This window comes from Cyprinus carpio, chromosome B12 (genome assembly GCF_018340385.1).
Source record: "Cyprinus carpio isolate SPL01 chromosome B12, ASM1834038v1, whole genome shotgun sequence".
NCBI lineage: Eukaryota > Metazoa > Chordata > Actinopteri > Cypriniformes > Cyprinidae > Cyprinus > Cyprinus carpio.
Genome location: NC_056608.1, coordinates 16,043,771 through 16,068,017, shown reverse-complemented (window position 1 = coordinate 16,068,017; position 24,247 = coordinate 16,043,771). Strand labels below are relative to the sequence as shown.

The 24,247-nt window shown below is 35.3% G+C and overlaps 4 protein-coding genes across 5 annotated transcripts; 2 read left to right on the top strand and 2 right to left on the bottom strand.

Annotated features, from left to right (window-relative positions):
- The first annotated feature begins 2,250 nt into the window (after positions 1–2,250).
- Positions 2,251–6,665, top strand: si:ch211-194k22.8. Its single transcript, XM_019089923.2, has 7 exons — positions 2,251–2,657; positions 2,770–2,865; positions 4,422–4,487; positions 4,601–4,706; positions 4,790–5,046; positions 5,730–5,916; positions 6,007–6,665. Exons 1-7 carry the CDS (start codon positions 2,571–2,573, stop codon positions 6,171–6,173), a joined length of 966 nt encoding a protein of 321 aa, XP_018945468.1. The 5' UTR covers positions 2,251–2,570; the 3' UTR covers positions 6,174–6,665.
- A 2,173-nt stretch (positions 6,666–8,838) lies between these two features.
- On the bottom strand, positions 8,839–14,300 carry cdk5rap3 (CDK5 regulatory subunit associated protein 3). The gene is made up of 14 exons (XM_019089904.2): positions 14,159–14,300; positions 13,773–13,818; positions 13,500–13,631; positions 13,322–13,422; positions 13,171–13,219; positions 12,899–13,077; positions 12,685–12,821; positions 12,411–12,555; positions 12,224–12,331; positions 12,059–12,134; positions 11,336–11,424; positions 11,044–11,249; positions 9,587–9,758; positions 8,839–9,295 (listed from the first exon to the last, which is right to left on the bottom strand). Exons 1-14 carry the CDS (start codon positions 14,162–14,164, stop codon positions 9,230–9,232), a joined length of 1,512 nt encoding a protein of 503 aa, XP_018945449.1. The 5' UTR covers positions 14,165–14,300; the 3' UTR covers positions 8,839–9,229.
- Positions 14,301–16,594: 2,294 nt separating this feature from the next.
- prr15lb (proline rich 15 like b) lies at positions 16,595–21,191 on the top strand. 2 transcript variants are annotated; one of them, XM_042735632.1, is made up of 2 exons: positions 16,595–16,773; positions 20,204–21,191. In XM_042735632.1, the coding sequence occupies exon 2, from the start codon at positions 20,236–20,238 to the stop codon at positions 20,545–20,547; it is 312 nt and encodes a 103-aa protein (XP_042591566.1). In that variant the 5' UTR covers positions 16,595–16,773; positions 20,204–20,235; the 3' UTR covers positions 20,548–21,191. The 2 variants fall into 2 exon arrangements, with proteins under 2 accessions (XP_042591566.1, XP_042591565.1); XM_042735631.1 differs by having other exon boundaries at positions 16,602–16,941.
- A 94-nt stretch (positions 21,192–21,285) lies between these two features.
- On the bottom strand, positions 21,286–24,187 carry pnpo (pyridoxamine 5'-phosphate oxidase). Its single transcript, XM_042735630.1, has 7 exons — positions 24,015–24,187; positions 23,366–23,490; positions 23,138–23,237; positions 22,972–23,025; positions 22,738–22,866; positions 22,180–22,250; positions 21,286–22,082 (listed from the first exon to the last, which is right to left on the bottom strand). Exons 1-7 carry the CDS (start codon positions 24,057–24,059, stop codon positions 21,917–21,919), a joined length of 690 nt encoding a protein of 229 aa, XP_042591564.1. The 5' UTR covers positions 24,060–24,187; the 3' UTR covers positions 21,286–21,916.
- Between the last annotated feature and the right edge of the window lie 60 nt (positions 24,188–24,247).

The following is a 24,247-nucleotide window of genomic DNA, read 5'->3' as shown; positions in this document are numbered from 1 at the left end:
AATTTTAAACTTGTTTCTGTCTGGTATCTAAGTTATTTAACTTGGTTGTCCCGCCTGCCGCCTTTATATATTTTGTCTTCCCTTTCTTCATGAGCTCCGTGGGAATACAATATTGGCGATATTTGCAATATTCTGAAGTGGTACTGAAAGTCACAAAATTATTGACAATCACTAAAACACTTGCCAGAAATACTCTGATACCGAGACTCATTATTGGATAATGCTTTATGCCAAAAGAGTAATGTATTATCATATGGGGCTAGTTGACACTTTTTACTCCAATGAATATTTCTTAGCGTAGGCATATCTTTGAAAGTCAATTTTCCATTAGCACATAAAGTCTAGGCTACAAAAACGTTTCTGACGACATTTAGAAAAATGCATACCTTTCATTTATACATATATTGACCATAATTGTCGTTGTCACCATGTCACCAGCCATTAAATAAACAGCATGTTACAGAGGCCTTTCATCAACACTTCAACATTAAAACAATTATGAAGCACACAAAATAGCAACCAGATAAAAGTAGCTTATGTCGGAGAAAATAATGTAGTTATTTAATTATATTAAATTATATCACTTTGGACAACTTGACTCAATAAAATACTTTACTATAAAAATGCGTTTAGTTACTTATAGCCACTAGATGGCGCTCATTGAGCGTGTTTGACAGGCCAGAGGTCGCGTGTACTATAACAGGGTTGAGTAACTACCCTCCTCATAACATTATCTTTTTTTTTTTTTTTTTTGAGGATGAATTTTGAATAACAGCTATTTTGATCTTTAAAGGTTTTTAATGGATATCTGCATCAAACATGCTTCTTTGTGTCAGATGCTTGCGTCAGTCAGCCTTGAGAGGCAGTGGGAAAAGTACTGAATGCCTCCAAGTTTTTTTTTTATGTCTCTCTCCAACTCACATTCTCTCTGAGGCATGCATTGAGAAATTCAAATATATATATAGTATTTGGTTGCACTGCAATTCATACATACATATATATATATATATATATTATATATATATATATATATATATATATATATAATATAGTATTTGGTTGCACTGCAATTTCTATGTTTGAACTCTTAAACAGACAAAATTTCATTCACAAAATGCTGTATAGTATTTGGTTGCACTGCAATTTCTATGTTTGAACTCTTAAACAGACCATAGTTCATTGCCAAACTGTTGTTCATAAAATGCTGCTATGCTGCATAAGTAAGGAGTTACTGAAGAAAAAAAGGAAAGAATAAAAATCGATTACTGAGGAAAAAATCTTGGAAATGGAAATGTCATTTGGAGGCAGTGAACATCTATTGCCATTCAAGATGTCAAGCTCCAATTTATGGTTATCTGTTTCAGTCAGGAAACATTTCAGAGAATGTGTTTATTCTAGAAAACACATTTGATACTTGGAAATTAGTCTGTGTGACTGCATCTAACCTAAATAGTGTTATTGTTTCTTCCTTCCCCTTAACAATTGATGTATTCACATTTACTTAGGGCTCTTCAAGACTCATTTTAAGAAACACCCTTGTGTGTAAGTTTCCAGTAATTACAAAAGCTGAAAGCTGTCATTGACCTAAACTGAAATTGTTACTTTATACAAAACAATGCTCAGTTTTGCTCTCGAAATGAATACATCATAATACAGGATCTCCTATACAGTCCAAAATAATTTTTATATGATCATATGAAAGTGATGGCTAATAATTTTTTTAAAGTGGTAACTATATGCTATTTTAGCGGAAACTGTGTACACTGGTACATCTGTTTTGTAAACAGTCTGACATTAATATTAAGTGATCTTCCTCACACCAAAGACAAGACTAAAGTTATTTTGTTGACGCCTCGGGAAATCTTTCTTAAAACCGCATGACGAATCTAACTTTATCAATTGTCAGGCTGAACACTCTGTAACGACGTGTAAATAAGACTGCACTATTGTTTATGAGCGCATATACAATATGTTACATATCGAGGGGAAACATGAGTTAAAAGAGCGCCCCTTATAAATATTTACCGTGGTAACCATAGTTTCTACCGACATACCATAATTACTGCAGTTACTGTTACTACAATAAAACTGAGGTAACTTGGTATTTGGTGACAGTGCCATCAATAAAATAAATCAAGCTTCTTGAACTGTTCAAAAGATAATTTGTAATGATTAATTATGGTTTTGCAGCAGTAACTAGGGTATTTTGGCGGAAACTAGGGTTACCATGGTAAATGTTTTTGCAAAGGATTTCCTGTTGTTGTGAGGATCTGCCATTAGATTGAATCTAGACGGGACTCAAGCTCGTGCCACGTTACGCTACGGTGCGTTAGCCTCAAATGTGTTCCCTGTCATTTCTCGGTAAAGTGCTGTCCTTCCATGGATTCACTCAAGTATTTGAGCTGAAGTAAAATAATCGCAAGGAACACAGTTGTCGGTATCTGTAGTAGATCTGCAGGGTCTAAATCTCAGAAAGAGAGGAATAGTGCTATTTTAGTCCAATACAGCGTAACTGCATTATGCAGAGTGGAGCCTTTTTTCTCGCTCGCAAATAAAATAATGGGAGAGAAATGAGAAGGAAAACAAAAGCGCAGCGAATTCTTGACTACGAGAATGAAGAGGATGAGGAAGAGGAACAAAAACCGGACTGCTTCAGTGTAAGAGGATTGATGGAAACGTGTTTTTGAGTGTTTGATGTCTCATTGTTTGTTTGTAACTGTTAATGGCATGTGTTTGATCCCTAAAGAATAATTAGTATCATGTCAACAGAACGGTGCACAGAAACGAAGAAAAATGTATTCCTCCAAAGAGAAAGCAGAAGAAAATAGCTCATCCGAAGCCGGGCTTCAGAAGTTAGACATCAAGGTTTGGGCTTTTTTCTCGTTATCATTGTTTAATCGATGTTTTGGATGCATTTTGACAGAGAAGACGAACAGCAAAACCTTCTGTTTGGATTCTAACAGTTGTTCCACGTCGGTTGTTAGCAGCATTTAACGCAACAATTTCACCCATAAATTTACTGTTTGTTGGTTTACTACTGCACTTTTCGCACCGTATAGCAATAGATTAGATGCTTTCCTATCTTGCAGCAGTGGTGTGAGGCAGGCAGGGCAGGCGGCCATGCCTGGCCGCTAATGGAGAACAATGGGGTAAAGCATGGTACAATATACCATTTGATCGAAACCTCATCAGGCGCTCACACAACTAAAGCCCTGTACTCATTTCCCTCCAAGTACAAGCTCACCAGTGGGTTAAAAGTTTTGAAATTCGAAACTTTAGAAAGTTTGAAACAATCTTTTCTTTTCAAGTTATTTTGTTGGTACCCTTATAAAAATTACCATGGTACTTCCCCCATGGAAAACACCACTATTGTGTGCGAGGCCACATTGTGGAATATGGGTAAGAAGCATTCAGTAGCTTTGCTTTGGCATGACAGTAGTGGCTACCTCTGCTGAAAAAACATCTTGAACCAGTTTAAGATGTTTTGCCAGTCTTCTGTTGTCCCACGCTGGTCTCTTCAGTGGTTTTAGGCAGGTTTTGGGGACCTAGTCAGACTTAGAGGTCAGCTGAACCATTTTTTTTTTCAACAGGTAGTTCTCCACAATTGCATTGACTGATATTTCAGTGGAAGCTTCTTATCACGGTAAACAAGGTATCAACCTTGTAAGCAGTATTACAACTAATGTTGTTGTAAATAAAGTAATTGGATACACTCACATTTCTTAGGAAAATTAGCCTATTTATATAGATTTTTTCTTTGTCTGTTGCTAGATTATTCCTGTATTTCTCAGTACTGTCGAATACTCACCAATGCATTCACCAACGCAAAGATTTGTTCTTGTCAAGCTTCTTCCAAGTTTGTCCAAGCATCAGATTTTATACCTCTTTAATACACAAAAACAGCATGCAGTGTAATAACCATTCAATTAGAATAAACATTACATCATATAGAGATGAAATATACTGTATATAAAGAGCATAATAACTTTTGAAAAACAACATATGTTTTCTGGCCAGGATACTCACAGTTCTCTGCATCACATCCTGTCTTAGACAGTTTCGAACACCAACAAAAATAAATCAAACTTTTTTTTAATCAAACTAAATAAACAGTTTCCCAAGGAAATTCATTTATTCACCCGAAAACATAAGGAACAACAAGTGTATTCAAACAGTCAGTAATCAGTATTAATGGAAGTTTATACAGTTTAGAACTCGTACTTCTTTATTTTCTTTATTTATCAAACAAGCAACACACAAAATGACAGCTGTTCTGAGAGGAAGTGTGAGAGAAACCTCAATCCGGTCATGGGGAGAGAAAATGTGATCAGATTTGACTGCTGAAATGAACTGTTGTACAATTATCAATGACAACTGACTGAGTAAATAGAAAATATTAGGACTCTTTCTTGTCATGACAGGTTAATGAGCTGGATTGTTCTTCCGCAGACCTCTACACTGACAGTCCTCCTGCTTCTGAGTCTGAGGTAGGATGTGAGTCACTTGTGTTCAGCGTTCAGGACATTTGCTTGTTGATGTACTTGTTTGCTTGCGAGACATTTGATTCTAGACCTGAGCTTGTGTACTTTTATGGTGGCAGGAGGCTCATTATTTACAGTCCTATTCGAAGAAGGAGCTCATTGCCATGGTCTTGTGCATGCAGAGGGAAATGGAGGACTTGAAGGAACAACTTAGGTGCCTTACAGGTCAATATTGTTTGATTCTATTAGGTGTTTTGATTTACAGAATTGCATAAATCAAATCTTCACATTTGATGTACTCATTACAGCATGTGGAAAGCTAGCAAGAAACCTGGAAATGCTGATCGAGAAGACCCAGATGTGGTCAAATGGGAACAATGGGACCTCTCCCGGGACCCCAGATTCTCAAGGCACGGTGCAGGCACCTGCAGAGGCAGATGCTTTGAAACCAGTTGTGCATTCTCCTCCGGCCATTGTGAATGGGCAATGGCTGAATCAGGGTGCAGGACCACAGAAACCTCACGAGGCCACTCAGAATGCTCAAAGGGACGGGCTCTTCACAGAGGTAGTCTATAAAAGTTAGTTAGGTTGCACAACAAATAATCATCCTTTCATCCTAATATTGTAGCACTCAGTATTTTCAGTATGACTTCTCTTTGTCATATTGAAGTCTTTGTATTACACTGTAAAAAAATTTTTCCGAAAGTAATGTTTTACAAGTATTTTTACCTAAAAAAAAAAAAAAAAATCATGTTTAATTTAATGTGCTACTTTTTGTTAATTTGTAATTATTTGTGAAATTTACTAGCAATTTTTGTATTTAAAAGTAAAAAAAAAATTAATGTAAAAGTAGTCTTTAAAAGTAATCCTAACAGCATTTTTTTTCAGTGTACTGTTTTTTTTGTTGTTGTTGTTTTTTTTGCCATTTTATCTTATGCTTTTCAATGTGTAAATTGTCTGTCTTTATCCTTTTCTTTGTTGTTAACTTGATATATTTTTTAAATAGGGCAGTTAGAGCAGTTTGCTGTACTGCTCAGTAACTTGCAAAAAATAGTCTTATAAACCAGTATCCTAAATAAGTGCCATAAGATTTATAAAAATTGCTATACAATATTTTTGTCATATCAGCCACTCCTAACAGACATGAAAGAAGAACTTAAGTCTTATCAAGCTATATATATTTCAAAAGTTCAACTAGATAGCATCAGTAATCGTTTTGCGTATTTAATTTATTTGTTGTTTTATCAGTTTATCACTCCTGAACTTTTGGAGAGGTGTAACACAGGCACCACTGCCCAAAAACTGACCAACGACCTGCTCCGTGGACTCTACGAGAGGGAATGCCTGGCTTCCCACTCTATATCTGGAGTCGTGTACAACAAGAGAGGCCAACCAAAGCCTGCTCTCCCCACCGAAGAGGTCCAGGCAATCCTGAGTAAGATGATGATCTGTCATTTTGAAGATTGTTAAAATGTACACTAATTTGAATCTGTTCCACCTAATTTCCGGAAATATTCCTGTACAGGAACCGTTCAGTATTTCTTTCCTGGCAAGACTGACGCAGAGATCAAGGGCTACATCCGACAGAAACTGCAAAACGAAGCCAAGAGGCTGAGGAAGAAACCGTCTCTCTCAGGCCAATATGAGTCTAGAGGTTTCAATGTACCTTTAGATATGATCGACCAGAATTGAAACGCACAGTTAGTGGATATTAATTGCGTGTACTCCATTAAATTAGCCTTATTCGGTGTTACTTACAATTAAAGTCCTGGACTCAAGTGAAATTGATGTGCATTGATAATAGTCTTCAAAGAAAGCCACAGTGATCTCTTGCAGCTGCCATTCGACAGTGGATGGTTGTGGCGTTTCTGATGTGAAAATGCAAATGAGCGATTTAAGATAAGTCCAAATGTTGCATTCACGAAAGCCTCTGGCTGCATCGAGCACAGTCGATGTTTAGATATTAATGAATTAATGATGTGTCTCTGTGAACGTCTGTTTTTTTAATACTTTGTATTTAACAGATGTAGGATTTCAGGATGTACCATTGTGCGCCAAGCGTAATAGGGTGTGACCATTATTTACATTGTATTTTCAATGTATTTCTTATTTGATGATGCTATTTGGTCTATATGACAACAGCTTCATGTATGTAGTTTTTTGTTATTAAATGCTGAAAACGCAGGTCTGCTTATTGGTATTAGCTTTTCAATTTTTTATTCAATATGGTTTTTGGTTTATAATGTGTGACACGATGAAATGGACGTGGGAGAGTTGGTAGGTGTATTATCGTGTACAATGCCTTCTCAATGAGGGCCATTGAGAACAATGCAAGCTGCATGTGGAGAGCTGGTGAGATGGAGAGAATCAATGACTGAGCGACACAGGCAGAGTGACAACAGCAGGGGTGCTGGGCCAGTTGTCTTGGCAACCTCAGTCTTCTGGGCCACAGCAGTCTGGGTCTTACCCTGGCCATCGCCTCCGAGCATCTGCCCGCTGCAGGGATGAGGGGGATTTTTGACAAACAAATGAAAGGCAAAAAGCTTTTAGGGCCCAAAAAGAGATTAGGTCTGTCACCCAGTGACAATTTTAGTCTTCGTTTGATCATCAGTATGATGTTATGGTGGAATATTTGATAAATGCTCAGTCCTTTGTCTTGTTTTTCTGCTCTTGACGACTGGGTGGAAAACAAAGTGTTTTGTAATGGCTGTTCTTTTTAGCTTCTGTGTCAGTAAACAGGGGCCTGTCTGGCCTGATTGATAGCACAGGCGATGATTGGGCCGAGCGCAACCCTCTACTTATCATAGCTTCATCAGTGACAGTGGGGGGATAGGCGGAGACAGACAAAAGAAATAATGGATGCGTGTGTATTTTGCAAACCAATGAAGGGAGAATGCGCAAAAGATAATATCTTGGTTAAATGTCGCCATGATCGACGACACAAAGTCTACAATACCAATATGGTATAAAACTTAGGTCTGAAATTGAGCTGTAATGCTTCACTGTTCCTTGCCTTAGATGTAGGGTGTGCAAAAATCATGTCCATTAGATCCTCAATCATGTGAGCATAATGTGTTTCTGCCATGTGATTATACCAGCTGCCCCAGGGCAAAACAGACAACACAGTGATAAAACATCAGGGGAGATGTATGGCTAGAGTCTTAGATGAGTTGATGTGCAGTTCCTATGATAATCATATGCTGTTATAAAGTAATTATATTTTTTAATATATGTTTACTATAGAATACATTAATGAAATTCATCTTTAGGTGGACTACACAAGGAATACGTTCTAGGTACAGTATGTTCTGTAATTTTCAAAAGTTTGGGGCGGGTAAGATTGTTTTAATGTTTTTAAAGAAATCTCTTATAACCGAGGCTGCATTTATTTCATCCAAAACAGTAAAAACAATACTATTGTAAAATATTATTTAATTACTGCATTACATTAATGTTTTAAAATTGATTTATTCATGTGATGTGAAGCTGAGTTATTCCAGTCTTCAATGTCACATGATCTTTCAGAAATCATTCTAATATGCAAATTTGATGCTACAGATTTTTTTCTCATTATCAGTGTTAAAAACATTTGTGCTGCTTAATGCTTTTGTGGAAATCATGATATTTTTTCTGGATTTTTTGACAATGTAAAGTCTTTACTGTCACTTTTGATCAGTTTAATGTCTCCGTGCTGAAACAATTACTTTCTTACATGACCCCACACATTTTAAAAACATTACAACAGTAATGTTTTTTTTAAATAAAACCACAAGAGTAAAATGCATCAACTGTCTGTATCTCCCCGTTAAAATGGTGTTTTTGGCATATTCCACCTCAGACGTTTGACCTTATATTTTGTTTCAACTAAAATCATCAAGATCTGTTGACAACATTTTTTTTTTTTTGGTAGTAAAACATTTTTAAATTAATTTAAAAATCTAATATTTAGCTGTACCACACAACTGCATGCAACCCTGTTATACTGCATTAATTTAGCAATTTTTGAGTGCTTTCATCAAACTCAGAACTAAAACTAAAAACCATAAACACTATATATAAAAAAAAAAAAAATATATAATAATTCAAAATCAAATAAAAAAAATAAAAATAATTCAAAATTTTATTCTAAAATTAGCTTCTACGTTTATGTTCACTTATTTCACTTTAATGGCAATGAAAATAATTTATTCTAGGCTTTTGCATCTGACCTCTTCAAATATATATATATATATGAAAATAATGCATATGCTAATTGGTATCTACAAAACAACATTTTGTTTTAAACTCTTAAATAGTCACCCCTACTGATTCAGGTAAAATTGACTCTGCTAGCATGCAGTTTTTAAAATATTGATAATTCAGCAATTTAATATTTCATTTATTTTTTTAAAATAAAGTTTATTACTTTATTGTACATGTTGTTTGCGAAAAATGTATAAAAAAATTCTGACCATTTCTTTTAGAGTTTTGATAGCCTATCTATGGAAAATACCACATGCTTTTCTTCACAGAAATTAGGGTTAGCAATTGTATATTTAAATGCTGGCCTCTTAAGACGGTTCATTTACTGAATTCAGCACTTCAGACTAATGAGGCCAGCTGTGTAAGCGCAAGTTATTTACAGCCTTCTTTGAATATTCAAAGCGCTGTGATTGCAACAATTTTATTCCACCATAAAAAGGAATCACCATGGGAAAAATATATTTATGAAATGATACATCTGTGCAGCATGTAAATACTCTTCTTGGTCACACATGAACTCCCATGAGGTTGACGGGCCGGTTGTTGTATCTTTTGGAGATGTCAGCTTCAATCTGTTTGTGAGAGATAGAGACAGATAGATAAAGAGGAAGCTTTTTTCATATTCTCAGCCAGTACACAATTTAGTTTTCAATCAAAGTTATGTCCACCATGACATTTAACAACATTAGTTCAGCTTTTTTGCTCTATTAACCCCCTTTTTTTATATTTAACACTGCCAAGCACTGGCTCCTTTTGCAAAGAAGGGAAGTGTGAGAACAGGAATTTGAAGGTTTGCTAAGGTGCCAGTTTCATTTTTGCAGAGAGACAAACACAAACACATCATTATAACATGTTTACTGTACCAGTTTCTGGAGCTCCTTGGTGCGAGCTGCCAGCAGATCAATGCGGGGCTCCAGCTTGGCCTGTTCTTCCAGAGCCTCCTGTCGTTTTTCAGCCAGTGTGCCACGTTTTAACACCAAGATATCAGCCTGCTTGAGTTTCTGCCGCAGTAACTCTGAAACACGCTTCACGTAGCTGAGACACAAACATTCACAACACCAGATTTATCATTATCTGTCTACGAGATCTAAGTTACATCAACATTAAAACTACAGATAACTGTTCAGTGTTTTTTTTTTTTATGGGACTAATAGCTTCAAGGAATGGTTCATTAAAAATGAAAATTTGCTGAAAATATACTTACCCTCAGGCCATCTAAGATGTAGATGAGTTTGCTTTTACATCGAAACAGGTTTGGAGAAATGTATTACATGGCTTGCTCACCAATGGATCCTCTGCAGTGTCCAAACAGTTGATAAAGACATCACAATAATCCACACAACTCCAGTCCATCAATTAATCCAGAAGCCATAATACTGTTTGATCAATAACGGAACACAAATTTCTGACCCTGCATAGACAGCAATGCAACTGAACTGTTCCCAGACCCAGAAACGTAGTAAGGACTTTGGTAAAATAATCAGTGTGGCATCATTAAATGAACCACAATTTTATGAAGCTATGAGAATACTTTTTGTGCGCAAAGAAAACAAAAAGAACAACTTATTCAACAATTCTTCTCCTTTGCGACACCCAAGGGTGCCAATATGTAGAGTACCAAGACGCATGCATTGTTTACGTGCAGAGTTACTCTAGATAATGGCGGGAGATGTGATTTTGAGGAGAAGAATTGTTGAATTAAGTCATTATTTTTGTTTTCTTTGCGCACAAAAAGTATTCTCACAGCTTCGTAAAATTACAGTTAAACCACTGATGTCACATGGACTACTTTACCAACGACTTCACTACTACTCTTCTCCTCCTAACAACACATCAATATTTCAGCATACCAACAATAATAAAACAGAACTATAATTTCAAAAAAAACTTTAATATTTTGTAAACATAACAATAATGGAAAAAACACTTAAAAAAACAACTTCTCACTTAAAAACACATCTATTCACTGCACAAGAATGATGGATTTCTTTCTTACAAACACAGCTTTTCGCTGAACAAGATGTTTATTTGTGTACTGGAGCAGTATGATGGATTGCTGTGATGTTTTTAACAGCTGTTTGGACTCTCATTTTGACGGCACCCATTCACTGCAGAGGATCCATTGGTGAGCAAGTGATGTAATGCTACATTTCTCAAAATCTTTTTAAATGAAGAAACTCATCTACATCTTGGATGGCTGGAAGGTGAGTAAACTGTCAACAAATTTTCATTTTTGGGTGAACAATTCCTTTCAGATATACTGATATATGACAGATATAAAATGCATTTCCTCATATATAATGTTAGAGTGTGTAGTTACCTTGGTGATGCTTGGATCATGAAGAGGTGCTGCATCCGTACTGAAGTGAGCCCATTTAGCAGGTCACGCACGTCTGCCAGCATGGCTTCCACACGCTCGGGAGTCTGGGCCTGAATCACTGAGGGAGCGAGCTGGAACTGACTCATGGTCACCAAGTCACCTTCTTCACGCATCTCACTGAGCCGCTGACACAGGAACATTTCCAACTGACCCACAGAAACACAGAAAAAGAGTTTGGTTTGGGTGAGGACTAAAGATTCTGTCTAATAGTCGTAACAACGAGCTGTTGTACCTCCTTCAGCTCATCGATGAACTGGCCACGTGTCTGTGAGCTTTCTAGAAGTGAAAGCGCATCTTCACCTCTGGCAACACCATCAGGACCTGCAAAAGTACAATTATTCAGACTCTGGAGCTGCGCATTATGCATGCTGATTATAATATGTATTTACAGAATGGATATAAATGTGTTTTTATAATTCTGTGCCTGTCTGTAATTCTATCCTTTCACCAAATTGCAGATCTCACATTAAAATAATTAGCTCTTGGTGATCTTTTTGATTATTTGATATTTTTAATGCTTTTAAAGTAAGTCATTTATGCTCACGAATGCTGCATTTATTTAATGAAAAATACAGCAAAATGTAAAATATTATAACACTTTAAAAGAGCTTTTCTATTTTAATATATTTTAAAATCTTATTTTTTTGTGGTGCACCAGTCTTTTGTTTGTTGTGTCATGGTCTTTTAGAAATCACTCTTAAAAACAGTGCTTCTTATATATATAAAAAATTATATATATAATTTAAAATTATTAAAATTATAAAATTATTAAAATTATTTTCAGGATTATTAAATTCTTATTGGCACTTAAAAAAAATAAATTCAATTTTGAACATTAAATTTATTTACTTTACATCAATTTTATGCATCCTAAATAAAAATATTATTTACCCCAAACTTTTGAAATTAAGTACAGTTATCAACATTTAATTTCAGTAAATCCCAACACACTTACAGTCTGTGCCAACATCCACAATTTCAATTTCCACAGGTTCAGAGCCTCCCCAGTCAATACCACCAGCACTGGTTTCCTGAAGTTGATCGGTAAACTGTTTTAATTCTGTTTCAAAATGAGATAACCAAAGACTTTATATCTGTACTAAATATTTAAGGCTCTTACCTCTGTGCCAGACTCGAGACTGATACCGAAGTCCACACCGTCCTCAACAGAGATCCCAAAATTCACCTCTTTAGTATCCGCGCCATCGCCGAGGTCACCCCAGTCAATCTGCACAAAACAAGAATGATAGATAGTAGACAGAGAGACGCTTAAAACTCAACTCATGGAGTCATGTTAACACACTTACAGTCTCCTCTGTGACAACATCAGGTGGGGCTTCCTCCATTACAGGTCTCTCTACAACTAAGGCCAGATTTCCTGTCTTCCACTCATATACAGTTGTGTTTCCTTTCTTCTGGACAAATCTTAGAATGGGCAGGACTTCTTCAGACCTAAATTTTTTTTACAATTGCACAATTGAACATCATGTAAGGTTATGTTGGAGTTCAATCACTGGCATGATTTCAGGTGTCTAAAGGTCAATTAATGCAGCATTAGAAACGACAAGAAGTCACACTCACCAATCACTAACGAAGTTTATGAAGGCCGCGTAAAAGTTTATAGCTTCATCCAGACATGCTGCTTTTTTACCAGTTTCTTCTAAAACTACAGGCAGATCCTTAACGAGTGCTTGTAACTCCCTTGCCACATTTTCCCCCTGTGAAATATTATAAGTTAGTATCGGTAATCGGCATCAAATAATCTTAAATAAATTGTAATTATTTGTTGTCTAACCTGTATCCCATACTGTTTACAGGCAGCATAATAGCGTTCCCTCATGTCGGTGGCACCGCTCTGACACTCCAGTTCTCTTCGGCTCAACTCCTGCTGCAGCTGCTGCGCTTTAGACACCTGCTTCCTCAAAGCAGGACCTTCATAACTTACACTACGGATCAATATACTGGCCACTTCAGCTGGGGTTAAAAACACACATACACACAATCATGTCACTGTGTTTGCGTAACTTAAAAAAAAAAGGCTTAAATAATTAAATGCTGATTGTTTACCTAAATAGACATTGTCTTTTTCATACAGGGACACTATTTCTTGCCAATCCTGTTGACAAAAAATATACATAGCATATTATTTTTTTTTACTACATACAGGAATAAATTATACATTAAAAGAATAATAAACAGCAGAGAGATGCATCATCACCTTCATCCTTTGTGATGAATATCTGCCAAAAATATTTTTGGTGGACGCTTCTGTTCCTTTTAATATTTCGATTATTTGTAAGCAATGGAAATAGTGAATATCTGCAAAAGGAACAATGTATGAGCAATCAAATTCAAACAAAAAGAAGCATGTTTGTATTATTATTATAATGTTTTACATGAGCCAGAGAGCAGTTGTTTGATCTCCTCATTCTCTGGCATATCCTGAATGGCGGCATTGATTTTCTCTCTAATTGTCAACACTGCACTTTGCCATTTCAGCGTGCAGTGCCTCCGGTCCACAAGCCAGTCTGAATGATGGAGACAAAAGCAAAATATTAAAAAGATCTTTGTAAAAGATCTAAACTACTGTGTATAGAAGTCAAGCTACAGCACTTCAAACCATATGTTTAAGAACTGTGTGTGCATAAATGAGTGTAAAACCGTCTTACCTAAGAGTTTACTGGTTTGGATGTCAATTGGGACATTCTGGATGTTCTGTCAAATCAGATTTTTATAACAAAGGTAAATTATACACACTGTAGTTATAATACACACTATAGTTATACACACTGTAATTATACTCACTCACGTCAACCTTTTGCAAATTATTATTATGGTCTTATAATCTTAATGTAAAGACAATGAAAAGATGTTAATAATTCAAGCTTTATATAAATAAAAACACAGAAGTATGCATTGATGATGCACATTTATACTCTCTGAAATGGTTTTTGATAGCTTGTCGATGTCAATAAGCATGCTGACGCTTCTTTACACAAGGAGAGCAAGACTTGAAAAACAGTGACACTTTTAACCAAAGAATGTTTTGTTTTACCTCCATTGCAACCGTGCTTGTCGTTATTTTGATAAAATAATACCTAAAGCTACTCCATGCCTGTAAATCAAACCGATGAGGTATAGCTCGAGTTTACAATTTCCACTGACACGTACATACACAGCTGACCAGTCAGCAAACGCTACACTGCTGAGTCCCACGCGCCGCCTGCTGAAAGACCAATGAACTACACGAATAGAAGAACCGTTAATCACTTCCTCGTAACGTCAAAATAAAAGTCACTAGAAATTGCTTTTTCTCTCAAGTATGTATTTCCCGTGAACTCAAACGTATCTGAAATTAACTGTAAATTGATTTTTTTTTTTTAATTAAATAAATGTACGGGAATCTTAATACACGCTTTCAGATGTTGTGAAAACTCGACTAATTTTATTTCATAAAATAAGATGGTTAAAAAAGATTCATAATTAATTATAAGTATATCCATGTAATAGACGTTTATATTTTAATAAATAATAAGTATTTATTATTACGTGTTCTTTATCTCTTAATACTTTGCATTTTATCAGACTGTTTTCCATAATTACGAATCTGGTAATAAAAAGTTTTTTTTTTGTTTGTTTTTTTTTGTCACGTTATTTATATCACATTCAACAAGCTGTAAATTCAGCACATTATTGTTTTTTTTTTGTTGTTGTTGTTCAGAAAAGTTCATTCAATGCAACGGCAAATCTCAAACTATTAAATGTTTTTTTTTTATATCATTTGTAACCTATTTATTTTTCTTATTATGGTAATTTTCGTATATATAAAAAGGAAGTAGAAGATACATTAATTTGCTCACTTTTCAAAAGGTAAACGCATATGGGCTTGGGCTTTACTAAGTCAAATAAATTTTCCTTCGACTGAGTTACAAACAGCAAAAGTGGTGTGTCCACTAGATGGCGCGATTTCCTTTAAAAAAAATGTGTGACATTAAATTTTTTTCGTACTTATAAGCAGGCCTGGCAATAATGACATGAAACAGTCATTTTAAATGTTCTTGCACCATATACATTGCAATTGTGCTTCCTTTCTATTGTGCTGCTTGCAAAATTCATAAAATATTTCAACACGCACTTTATGTGGACATAAATTTATGGTAAAAATCCTGCTCTTTTCTCAGTCTTATTTGAACAAGGTGGTTTTACAGATTTTTCTGTTTGCGGGATCACAGCACTCCTTATCTAAAGTGTCTGCCAAAGGGACTTTGGCTGTAAATATGTCTGCAGTCGTCTCAGGTGTTTCCAACAAGAGGCTCCACCCATCGTACAGTTGACAGAAATATCTTAAGTATTTCTTCTTCTGTTTTCTGACAGAGCCGATTAAAATCAGCAAAGAAACAAAACAGAAAGTTTGAAATAAAGGTCAGTATGACACTATTATGCAATGTTAAAATCAAAGATAGGATTGTAGTTCTGCTTCTTAAAGTTTGGATATCTTGGGCAACTCCAGTAACACTAGACTTAATAACCAGCTTACACAGGGGAGGCCTTTGAAAAGAAACTTGCATTGTACTCCAAACAGAGCACTTTTAATCACTCCAAAGACCATTTCAGCACCTTGCTGAGTGCAGAAATCAGAATTTTAATCCTAAACCGGATAAGCTCTTTTATAGTCTTGTGAAGCACAATGGCTGTAACAGTTAAAGGGAGCCATATAGGCAATGCTTTATTTTCATATTTTTTGAATGACATTCAAACCTGCTCCTATCTCAGCTGGGGATCCAGTGTCTGTGATTTCCCCACATTATGCAAATGTGGGCATCATCTGTCTGGTGGCCTTGCGAAATTAAACATCAGAGCTGAAATTGTGAACAAGCTCAGGTGGAAAGCGTCCTTCTGTTGTTAAAACCCCCTACAATCCCAAAAAATCCTTTATATGTAAAAACCATATTCAAGAATGCAAACTATGTGTGAATACAAACCACTGACTTTTGCATTTGCAGTATGAAACTAAACCAGAGCAAACATACAAACAATTATATTTTCTTTGTCAAAAGGTTTAACTGTAGATAGTTATTTGCAAATACAAAGTAAAAATTCACAAATCTCTATTAACCCATATAATATCTCATATAGTTGCCTTTTATTTTCATAGACAATAACTTTTATGAATTTTTACTTTGCACTTTGTAGTATATGCTCTAGACAGACAGACAGACAGACAGACAGATAGATAGATAGATAGATAGATAGATAGATAAAAACATAGGCTGCATTTATTTACTGATAGAGTTTCTCTGCAATCCATTTTGATTTGGTAAGGTGAGCACCTTTTTGGTTGACCATGCAAATGTTAAACCAGCTTCACGCTCCCATGAGGTCGCTCACTCGGCTTGCCCTCCCTCTTTTGATCACATGGCTGTAACATTTACTCATGTTGCATTGGGTTGGACCTAATGTTCAACTTGGACTGAAACAGTGTGTTTGTGTGAGGCTATAGGCTGCTGTCTGAGCAGGAGAGGGAGATAAAACAAGACTGATAAAGAGAGAGGGAGTAAGGGAGGGACCAAGAGAAGAGGAAGGGGGAAAGAGAACACCTGTAGCATGAGACACCGCACTCAAAGCAGACATTCAGTAGGGAGATTAATTAAGAGAAGGGGAAGCAAAAAGGTGAGAAGGTATTAGCAGCTCTCAGCAGACTGAACTTGAGCGGTATAGTGAAGTTACTAAGTGAACACAGGGGGCAAGGCTGTCAACGCGACAATGGTTTAACTTCTTCTGGACACCTGTTCTTCTGAACCAAGAGCACTTTTGAAAGAAGTGAACGCATCTTGTCAGGTTAGAACTGATCACTTGCTCCTTTTTGTGTTTTGAAGTGTATTTTTAGAATATTGTTTGTGAACTGCATTTGTTCTTGTATTTCAAGATGCCTTTTTTAATTAATTTTTTTGCATATACAAGAACATTAGAGTTCACATTCTCAATTTGACTGATTTAGTTTTTAAAAAAACGCATGAGGAATTAAATGCATAAAACATTATTTAAAAATAACAAACTAAAATAAGATAAAAATCAAATAAAAATCAAATAAATAAAATGAAACAAAATAAAACAAAATATAAAATTAATATAAAGTTTTGAAAAAGAATTGAATTGAATTGAAGAATTGAAATTTTAAAAAAGTCTTAGAAAACGTAATATATATATATATATATATATATATATATATATATATATATAAACATATAAACATTATACATAGAAAACAAATACAGAAAAAAATTAAAAGATGAAATGATAAAAACTATAAACATTTTAAAAACAGTCAAAAACGACAAGAACACAACAAAATTACTAAAATTTTACAGAAATTTACATAAAAGCTGAATATATAAAAATGAATTCAAAACATTTAATAAAAACTATAGTATCGATGTGATACTAAAGTAGTAACACTGGTCTTAACCATTTAGTAAATGAACAATGAATTTAAAGTCAAATGAACAAACATGAGTAGTTTTGAACACAGGTGAGAGGAATTTGAACTTGTGTTCATAAATCATGAATTCTCCTAACAGAGCCCGTTATGAACAAATGCTCTACGAATGCCTCTCTTGAGAGACTTCAGGCTACATGGGAAGCTTGATATGCAATGTTACAGGCCAAGAAGAGAGAGAAGTAAGATTCAGGACACAAATGGCAGCAGTATGATGTCCAGGCCTAGACTTGCAGGCAAACTTGACATCCTCCATGACAGCTCTGAATACGGCAGGGCCTGGCTGCCCTTGAGTTAACCTCTCCTCTCCTCAAACATTTGTATCACCGGGAAGGCTTTGAACTTGGTTAGTGATTTCCTAGGTTTAGACAGGCACAGTGTACTCTCCCTGTGATCTCTGAAGTTCTTAGAGCTGCTTAGTCACACAAGGAGGAAAACAAAGTAACTTATTATCTAGCTCTAAGGATACCTCCTGAGTATCAGAACGTCTTGTAGAAGGTCAGGTGACTTTCAAGAAACTGCTGCAAAAGATTTTTATTTTTTTGAAAATATTTAAGAAAAATAATTCAATATATGAATAAAATATTTCTATTATTTATTTATTTTATTTTTTTAAATATTTTTTGTCATTTTAGTAGTGCAAGAATTAATACTTTTTTTCCCCCTAGCTGGTCTGTAAAGCACATCCGGTCTGGCACATTTCCATATGAAGGCTGTGACTCACAATTCAACATAAACAAGTCATAATCAATAAACACGAACAATAAAACCATTAAATTAACCTTCATACCACCCTAGCTGTGGAAAGCACCTGACTCTTCCAGGATTAAACTTTACAGTCATTTTCAGACTGCCATAAGATCTCCTCTACATACATCTACAGTCTACTTGGCTACAATAAAATAAGTGCAATTAAGGTGAAAGAGTAGTAGCTGCTTCAAAAAGTGACTGAATCCTGTCATTATGTAACTGAAGAAGATCAGTGACAAATCCAGTGGACAGTATCTGTTTCCCCATAAAATGGCCATATTCCCATGTGTTAGAAATGCCTTCTTATTTTGTAAACACTGTGACATTACATGAAAACGTTTGATGTGTTGCATTAAGGCTGTTGTTTTTGTCTCAGAACATTTAAGGCAGTGGTTCCAATGACCTCCAAATGTGATGATCTCCTTGCAAGGGACCTTCTTTTGTGAGCAAAAAAAAATAAAAAATTAAAATAAATATATATATATAAGAATATTGTTTTACTTTGAAAAAACATATTTTTTGCAAAGTAAAATAACTGGCTTTTAATACTGCTATTTTACTGAGGACAAAAAAATCAGTTCATTTTTGAAGAAAAAAAACTTAATAACTTACAAAATAAATAATAGAAAGAAAAAAAAAAAAAACAAAAGCAATATATGCTAGAAAGATACAAAGTACAAATGATTATTGTAAACACATTTCTTTTAAAATGATGTAGTTTTGAAATAATTATTTACACTTACATAACATATATTAAATAAATATTCAAACCCAAAAAACATTTAATACCTGATCTCTAGATCTTAATCCAATTTCTTTATTTTACCAAAAATGATCATTGCTAAAACTCATGTAATATTTTTGGCCTGATCTCTAGATCTTAATCCAGTTTCTTTATTTTACCAAAAATGAATTGCACCAGGAAGTCACAAAGGAGCTTGTCACGTTTTAGTGGAATTCACCATAAAAAGTATATTCACATGGAGACACTGCCTTGTTTCATGCATGAATATTCTACCAGAAAGTTTAAAGTATATTGGGTGGCAACAGCCAAGTGAAGGGTGTGTTTACTAGTACCTTCTAAAGATCACTTCAGGTCTGATACTTAAAATCTTATCGCACACCAATGCTATAAAACCTGCTGCATTCGCTGGATGACCCATCACATGTGCATTGATAAATTCCATTTAGCGATGACTATGACAATGTTGTTAAGGTACCAGATGACACACCCTAGTGTGATACCAGCCACAGACGTTATTATTACCAGGTGTGTGAGTCTGCAGTGTTTACACTGGTTGCTATCACATGGGTAAATCATAGTACATCCTTTGTGATGTGTACAGTAGCTATATACAGTCTGTCCAATATTACACAACAAAATGATACTCTATCAGAGTAGGTTGAAATACTAAGTTATCCATCAAGGAGATGTTCAAGTGTCTTGGTTCACGCATTATTATTTTGGTGCATCTCAGATCTCAAGGGAGTGGCAGGGGATCCAGTGGTGCTGTTCATTAATTAAACAGCTGAGCAGCAGAGTCAGGTGTCCTCTTGTTATTCTAATCTAATCATTGGATGAGAAGACACACATATGACCTCACAGAGAACTAGTGTTGCTGCTTACAATGTGCTAAAGTATGCAAATGAGCCTTTATGATAATGTTCTAATATGTTTTTGTATCCATAAAAGCACATTCTAGGGCAAAAACCATATGTGCGTTGGTGATAAATGCAAGTCTTATGCTATGGACTGGACAGTTAAGCAGCTTGCAGACTCACTGTTAAATTATGAGTTGGAATCTGTATTTTTGAAACATTACTCAGTGTCTTTCATCTGCATTTGTGTTACAGGTCTACTTTGCTATCTTCCCTTCGCACCTGTCATGGCCGACCCTGCCTGGTGGAAGCTCACCTTCCTGAGGAAAAAAAAGTCAGAACCAAAGGTCCTGTATGAAATACCACCCGACTTCAGCACCAACAATGCGAATAAAGACCTAGGCAACGACGACGCAGACAGCAATTTAGACGCCAGACTGGAAAAAATAGTGGATAAATCTGCCACCAAGGGCCGTCATGTAAAAGTCTCCAATTCTGGGCGGTTTAAAGAGAAGAAGAAGATTCGCGCGACTCTGGCGGAAAACCCAAGCCTTTTCCCCGAACCTGCTCGGACTGACAAGAGCCACGTGGAAAAATAACTTCATACAAACTCATTTTAACTCATTTGAAAGTCTTCATGTTGAGTGGAGTTACCACTGACGCAAGCGAAGATACGGGAACAGAAAATTATTATTTTTTGCCGGCCATACTTTAATTGAAAAGCAACCCCTAGATGATTATTAAGGAGTTAGTGTTTCCTGTAAATCATAAACACAATATTGTCATGCTCATGAAATGTGTTATTATCACTGTGGGAAAAACCTGACAAGGAAGGCACAGAAATCTTAACCAACTCTCATTTATAAAGAACACAATACGTTAATTTTTAAATTTAAAGTGGAGAATTGTCATAAAAAATGAAGCCTATTATTGTGTAATAACTAATCTCAAACCTGTGGGAAACAGACTGTTGTTCAGATTGCAATTTGATTAGCACTCTGATTTTTATGTTGTTGTTTTGTTGTTGTTGTTGTGGTTGTGGATGCTCAGTTGTGGATGCTCAGTTTCTGATTTGATCGTTTATTATAAAAAGGGTTTCAATTAGGGCAAAGACAGTGAGAAAAGTCACAGCACGTTAGAGACAGGTTCTCCACAACTACAGCTTTAATTTGTACTTGTCTATTGTTTATTGTAGTCTTTAAAGGTTATTGTTAAAATATGCAAAATAAAGATTTTTATTGCATTGCTGAGACGTGTTAAATTGTGGAGAAGTACAAAAAGTAGTTTGAACGCCGGCGCCATCTGCTGGCAAAAAAAAAAAAAAATCACAATGAGCATTGCTGCAAAAATTAAACTGGTTTATTACTTTACATTTACAAGAATTACAGTCCATTACAGAATTACAGTCAAATTCAGACAGTTATTTTAGATCAACATTACATTTGGCACATTTATAACACACAATCTAATCATATTTCACATTTGTCATGTAGAATATATATATATATATATATATATTTTATTATGAACACATTTAAAGATGTGCAAAAAATCAAACAGAGCAACATGTTGGGTGTTTTTTGTTGTGACAGAAGTCCAAAGTCTATGTTTTCTGAATCTGCAATTAAGGCTGCAAGTACAGCTGTGCTTTTTTAATTATTAATAAACATCAGGCAGTCAACAGACTTTGCACTTACAAGTAATAGATTGAGAATGTGTTGAGGTCAGTCTAGCTGCAACAAAGCACCATTTTGTAATGCAACATGATTTATATTCATAAAATCACGTATGGAGTTATCGACATATAAATCTCCAGTTAACACGATACGAATGCAGGACGAATATGCAGTGATAAGTCTTCACTAGTCAGTTGATGCCCTGGTGGCATTATTAGTGACAGTCGCTGTCAAGTAATGATGATGTATTGATGTCACAGACGGTGATGTTGATTTCACAGCAGGTCCTCTATTAGGGGGATAAGCGTTGGTATATCCAGCCTCCCTCAGCTTGATGCTGCATATTCCCCAGCTCAGTCTCTCCCTCTTTTGGCCGCAAAAAGACTATTCGGTCATGTAATCTATTGGTCTGACCCTGCCAGAACTCAATCAGGTGGGGTTTTACAATGTATCCACCCCTGCGAAAAAATATATATCCATAAGTGAAACTAAAATATAACTGTCTACATACAAACACAGACAGGGATTTGATATTAATAAACAAAACATACTCACCAGTAATCTGGCATTGGTACATTAGTGTTCTTATACTTTTCCTCAAGCTCTGCATTCTTGTCTCTCAGGTACTTTAAGGGGGACACACAACAAGTTATTAATAAATCAGGTGTTGCACCAAACCAGGAAAATAATTAACATTAATTGTGTATTATTATCATTACGTGTATTTAGCTGAATGCTGAAGTTGATTGTGGCTGTGTTGACTGCATTATTTATATACTCTTATAATTTTTTTTGCAGTTTGAATTAGCTTTATATATATATATATATATATATATATATATATATATATATATATATATATATATATATATATATATATATATACACACACAGTTTTTATTTTAATTATAGTTTAATTTTTAGATGTAATTTATTTTTATTATTTGTTTACAGTTAGTAATTTTAGTACTTAAACATATTTCAGTTAGTTTCCAAGACGATGTATTTTGTTGAATTAGTTTTTGGTTTTCATGTAATATTTAGATTTTATTTCAGCTTTATTTCAATTAGCAGAAATGTTTTTTAATAGTTTTAATGAATGATAATACTCACTTGTCGGCTTGGTATTAATGTGCTCTGCCTGCTAACAACAGCACCGATTTGACTGCTCTTGGGCCTTGAGTGGAAATAATCACGTGAAATCTCGTATGGGATTCTCTCTACATTGCCTTCAATGCGAATCTGTTAGGATACAACAACAAAAAAATACAATGGGGTCAAAAACTACATTCAAAATGTGAATTTAAACTGAAATATGGAAAAGATTACCCACCAAAAAAAGCTTACCTGTCTGTTTAATGGTTCCCAGTAAAATACAAGACAGGCATGGGGATTGCTGTCCTATTTGATTGCAAAATAAATAAATACATTTAAAAAATACAAGACATGAAAAAGATGAGAAGGTATACCCATAAGGACATTTTCTAAACAAAATTTGGTTTTAAAGACTCACCAGCTCTGTACCTTTCCGACTCTCATAGTTGGTAAAGAAGCGAAATCCCTCCTCGCTGTAGCCTTTTAGAAGAACCATGCGTGCAGAGGGGCGACCATCCCTATTGAGAAAACAAAGCGAAATTTTGGCCAAATTTAAAAAGCAAATTAAGTACATATATATGCATTATATTTAAGTTGCTCTGTTTATTCATCAAGTATTGATGAACCGCACGCCATCCATTCTTACTTGGTGGCTGTTGCAAGACACATTGCATTGGCTTCTCCCACCTCAGGGCATTTAGTGGCTTGATCAAACCAGCTGCTGAATTGCTTAATTGGATCTAAAGAAGCAAGCTGATCCTCCTCAAAACACTATAGGATGAAAATGATAAAAAAAGAATATAAATACATTTATTGTATATTATATTTTTAAATTACTTGGCTTTCTGTTGTGACATATATGGCAAAGTAGGTTTACATACACCATACTGTGTTGTTACTGTGTTTAGCCAGTAGGATCTTTAAAGGGGTCTTTACCAAATATGCTATTACTGTTCCATTAACCCATGCATAAATTATATGGAAAGCATGTTTGATGGTCAAAGGCTGTCTCATAATTGTGTTAATTAGTAAGTGATTGATGAAAGTCAAGTTGAACTGACAATAGATGCATTTTTGAAAGGCATTTGGCAAGCACGCAGCAGATAATACATAAAATGGCCAATAATGTAAAAGCACACTGATAAGGTTTTATACAATAATACATATCTAGCTTTTTGATGTAAAAATCATGATATGATACCCTGTATGATATGTCTTTTGAACAGAGTCTCAGGTCATGGTCATACATACACCTGAAATAAAAACCTTCAAAACCTAAAATATACGTGTCCCACCTCCTGATCGCTCTTATAGCTCTTTCTCATGTTACTCAGATCCATGTCGGTGCCGCTGTCAGTAAAATTCCTGCAGAAAAACGAGGTCAATAACGAAGTACTGCGGACTGTTAAGGTATCACTGGGTTCAATAAACTTCACAATATTGCATATGTTCCTGGACGTGCAGAAGCGTCTCATGCCTGCAAAACGGCGTCATCACGTTCATGCTCTTACGTAAAATGTTACGAAAA